Below are 5241 nucleotides of genomic sequence, written 5' to 3'. Positions count from 1 at the left end.
CTCTCTCTCTCTCTCTCTAAAAAACAAATAACTGACTCCAACTACAAGTACTCAACTAGCCCCTCTCTCTCTCTCCCTCCCAATTTTTCCAAAGCAAGAACTCGAGAGAGATACAGCAAGAGACGGTCTTTCTCTTTTATTCTCCGCGATCGATCCATGTCGACGGAGACGGCAAGCGAGGCGGTACTTCCCGAAGACCTCGAGCTCCGGGCGGCAGCGGCGGCGGAGGTGCTGATCGAGGTGATGGTCAATGAGGGCTTGATCTCGCCAAAGAAGAGATGCAGATCCACGAAGGCGGTGATCCTGAAGAACTCGGATGGCGCCGTGTGCGAAGTGGATATGACAGTAGCGATGGAGTCGTCGCGGATCAAGAGGTGCCTCCTCGCCGGGAAGTTTAAAAATGGCGTCATAGCAATCAGCGGCTCCGATACCGAGATCTTCGACATGTCCATCGGGTTCTGCAAGAAGTGGGTGGAAATTCACCCTACCATTTCCTGGGAGGATAATGTCGTGAGAGGTGCCGGTATCTATTCCGATGACCTCCTCGACCTCATCTCGGTGAGTCACCAATCTTAAGATGTTTGATGATCTAAATACGATAGATACTTATTCCGTGGAAATTTTAGCAAAAGATAGAATGAGATTAACGATGTTTGATGATCTTTTCATTTTGGATAAGATGTTTCTCTTTGTGGATATGCTGTAAATTAATCATCCAATTGCCCTGCAACATATGTTAATTAATCCTGCAGTGAATTAGGATTTCCGGATTATTGTAAGTATCTAACATAATGACATAATCTATAGCATCTAATGTAGGCTATGTTGATCTTTTCCCGGATAAGATTAACTGGAAATGCCAGCTTACCATTTCATATGTATACTGATATATTGCTCTGTGCATTAGTTATGCTGATATGTTAGTTTTGATCCTTCTAGCTCTCAATTTTATTTATGCTGTCGTTTTGTGGACTAGCTCATGAACAAGGGTAGTGCGTATTCTTAGATGTTCATTTCATTTACCCCATATTATAAGGTCTTTTATTCTTTGAATATGTGTTCCCTTTGGATAGTAGTATGTCTTTCTACTTCTGTTCATACTTTTTCTTCATATATTTGATCTTTTTTATGTTAATTTCCCCCACCTTTTTCTCCTGAATAATGCTAAGATGGTTTAGGTTAAAGATCACAACTGATTGTGTGAAGTGGATTAGCATTATCTTTATTGCGCCAATGTACAGGCTGCAAACTACCTTGGAATGGAGGGACTCAAGAACATGACTTGTCGAAAAGTTGCTGATATGATTAAGGGAATGACTAATGATGATATTCGCGAACTGTTTGGCATCAAGGATGATTTGACTATTTCTGAAAAGAAAATGATAGAGAAGGCTAAGAAGGCTGAGAAATCATCTACAAGTCATTTTGCTCATAGAGATGCCACTTTAAGCTAGAAGTAGTGAAAGCTAGGATGTTTGACAGAAGAAAGCAGCAACATGCAGCAGATAGTTTTCATCTAATATGATATAAACATGACTGTTTACAGTAGAATGAAGAGAAGTATTAGAAGAGCAACAACATACGAATGCTTCAGCTGTGAATATGGAAATTGAGACTATGGAAATTCTGGTATCGATGTGAATATGAAGAGGATGTTCAGAGAGATTGTAATGTGAAGGGTTTGGCGACTAAATCTAGTAGATAATGTTGGATGAATTTTCTTTTCCATTGTTCAAGTATCCAGATCAGAAATTGTTATATCATTGTGGATCAGCTGATTCTTTGCTATCACTGGACATTTACCTCATGACAGTTGACACTCATAAACTTGCAAATTGATCATAAATTTCTTTACCTGGAATTACAGTTTATCATTTTCATATGTATACTGCCATAATGATGTGAGAAGCTATTGAAGAAGCATCATATGAAACTACCTAATGATGTTTATCTCAAATTCTGTATCTTAAGTAATTCCTGAATAAACCTTGGGTTTTCTTAGGCTAGATCAAGTTTAGATCTCTTGTAAATAATCCGAAAATATAATTTCAGGTTAACAGGTCTCAAGTTTTCAAGAGGTAACTTGAAAATTCAAAATAGTCGTTTATGAGCCTGATCTCAATATAAAAGATCAAATTTGCTAAACTTATAGAGAAAAATAAAAAGGCTTACATGGTATTAGAAGCAAGAGCTCGGGATTTTGGATCCCAATACAAGATCATATAATCTGCATTTTTAGCATCATACTGTATTTATATGTAATAATTTGATGAACAGCCTTAAAAGATTTCCTTAAGAATGTATTGCTTAGTTTGGACACAGTAAGGTATTTATATAATTGGCAATGTATTTTAAAATATTTTAAATGCATAATTATGTCTAGAATTTTTCTGTGAGTATATGCACAAGTATTATGAAGGTAACCAAATAAATTTAAAGTGAAGAAAATAGAAAGAAAAAAAGAAAAGTTTTAGGCAGTTCGAATATGAAACATTGAAAAATTTGGTTTGAAAATATTTTCTTACATTAGATTTTGTTCGTCATGTGTTCGAATCACTTAAGAATGCTCATACAATTTCAAATGCTCTGGCTTAGTTATGATGACTTTATAGAAACATCTTATGGAAGCTATTGGATATCACATCTTTGCTTTATATTGAAAGTGTTAAATTATTTTTCTACTCAATGTATTTACATTAAATATGAAAAAATATATATCTCGAGAGTCAGTAAGATAAAAGATCAACATCGAATGTCGGTGAGGTTAAGAAATTAATTAAGAGAAGTGATGCATCGTGAATACATTGTTAGTAATTTCATGTTTTTGACATGAATTTTTATTAACTTTGAGCTAAGTTTTAAGTGGGGCCCACATATTATTAATGATGGTTTAATGGTGGAATTAATTTAGCTCAAAGTGTACTTTATTGTCAAATATTCACTTAGTCAAATCCATGAAGAGAAGTGAATGAAAATTGGCTCTAAAATGGGTATCATGGCAATGAAAAATAAAGAAAATGAAGTTTAGTACCATATTGGATATTTGAGAAATATTAGTATGGTATATAAGTAACAAACTTCTTATGGGCTTTGGGCCCCAAAAGGGGTACCTATTTTGTGGGTAAAGGTTACTATGCAACTTAACTCACACACACGCGCGCCGCTCGGCTCGGTTCGGTTCGCACACACGGGTCCACTGTTCCAGAAGCTAGTGTCCAACACTAGACTCGACTATTCAGAAATCTATTATCAGTGATTGGATTCAATTTGAATTTGGATCAATAGCTTTTTCTTTCCTTGAAGTTTTAAATTATTATGTCCAAATTATTGTATGCAATGCTAGAAGAATTAAAACCAATTTAATTAACAAAATCAATTAGCAGCAAACAGATTTCGGATCTCCATCAGTCCAATTGCATCTGAGATCTTCGTGAGCAATTTCAATTAAGTAGTAGATTTTTTCCAGTAGCAAATTTCCATTTGAGCAATAGATTTCCAACAAGAAACTCCCACCCAAAGGAGTAGATTTCCAGTTTGATTGACTGAGATCTTTGTCTAAATAAGCCTACAATATAAGGTTTTTGAGATCTAGAGACGGCGCCTGGTTTGGGGGAAAAAAACTTCTATATTTTAGGGAGTTTTCCGCCCTGTTTTTATAGTGTTTTAGTTCAATTTTCAGGTATGTAAATACTGTGTGGTGGTAAAAGTTTAATTGCTTTAGGGATTTTTCTTCCTTGTTTTTCAGTGTTTTAGTTCAGTTTCCAGGTATACAAATACATTATTAACAAGTATCATAGAAACCTGCTTTAATTAACATGCCATGGGAAAAGTTTAAAGGTCTTCAAATTAACAGTTCACATCACAACTTGGAGAAATTGTGGTTAGTCTAATATTTCCACTATCTTCATCTCCCTTTTCTTCATGTGTCATAGAGCCTTCCAAGTTAATAGTAAACTATTACCTGATACCCTCGAGTATGTGTTCTTAGGCTTTTCTAAAACCTTCATATTACTGTAACATCTTATTTTGATAGAAACAAGTGGGTAAGCTTGTGAGTACTCTAAAAGAATACAATGAAGTAATAGGATGAAAGAATTGAACACCCACCCGCAATGTATCTAAAGAAGTCCATAAACCATTAATATTCTAAGCAAAATGAAACCTAAATTATATAGTACCACGGGCCGCAACATGCGCCTAAAGTTACATGTTCATAAATATTTAAAAAAACAAAGTCCAAATAGCAGCTACTACTCAAATAATTTGAAAATAAAATAACTAGAACAAAGTAAAAGCAGATACTCCACAATATCAGCATCGTCCTCCCCCTAAATATATGAATATTCTATTAAAACATGATGAGCACACAACCTAGCAAGTATCGTTATAGATTATCTAAAAGTAAATATAAATACAAAATAAATATTATAATGCGTTCCCATAAGTACCACAATAAATAAAGTAAAACTATAACTAATATGATTATTAATAGATTTCTACTGAATCATGACACCTATTTTAAGTCAAATCTTCAAATTAAATGATAAGCTCACATAGAGTCAAAAGATTATATAATATTTTATGCTTACACAGAGCTATAAATCGTATAACATTCTATGTTCACACAAAATGATAAATCATATAACAACACGAGCTCATACAAAGCAACACATATTGACATGAAATAGACATTTAGTAATAATATTGCTTGTACATACTTGATGCAGTCGGTTATTTGTGGTCATCAAATTAAGGACTCTAATTTGTAAGCCCATATCCTCATCTTTATTTTATCATCATTATATACGATAGGATTATGCACGCATAACTCCAAGCTGACACCCTAACTTGCCATCATAGGATATTGTTAGAACTACAATTCCTACCTCACAATTATTTTATTTTATCAGTAGGTGTCTAGTCTCTATGCAATGCAATGTGATCGTCCAAATACTACACAGGCTAGTGACCTCAAGCATAGGCTAAGGATAATATAAGTACTATACAATATGTTTTGGCCTTAATCCCGAGCTAAGTGAGTATAGGGCACTGCTAATATAGAGACTTAACGACTAATGATGCATGCAAGTGATGTCGTATCTCTTATCATATTTAAAATTTCGGAGGAGATATAGAAACCTAGGCCAAGTAAGAAATGAAAATATAAAATTAAAACCAAGTCAAACTAGAAAATTCAAAAATCAAATCCAAATTAGTTTAGAAAATGAAATTTTATTAGGT

General features: G+C 34.3%; 1 protein-coding gene across 1 annotated transcript; it reads left to right on the top strand.

Moving 5' to 3' along the window:
* On the top strand, positions 1-1939 carry LOC140761160 (SKP1-like protein 1A). Its single transcript, XM_073098370.1, has 2 exons — positions 1-558; positions 1242-1939. Exons 1-2 carry the CDS (start codon positions 157-159, stop codon positions 1452-1454), a joined length of 615 nt encoding a protein of 204 aa, XP_072954471.1. The 5' UTR covers positions 1-156; the 3' UTR covers positions 1455-1939.
* Positions 1940-5241: the final 3302 nt, after the last annotated feature.

This window comes from Typha angustifolia, chromosome 6 (genome assembly GCF_048772165.1).
Source record: "Typha angustifolia cultivar Huaian chromosome 6, ASM4877216v1, whole genome shotgun sequence".
In the NCBI taxonomy this organism is placed as follows: domain Eukaryota; kingdom Viridiplantae; phylum Streptophyta; class Magnoliopsida; order Poales; family Typhaceae; genus Typha; species Typha angustifolia.
This window is presented reverse-complemented; position numbering and strand designations above follow the sequence as displayed.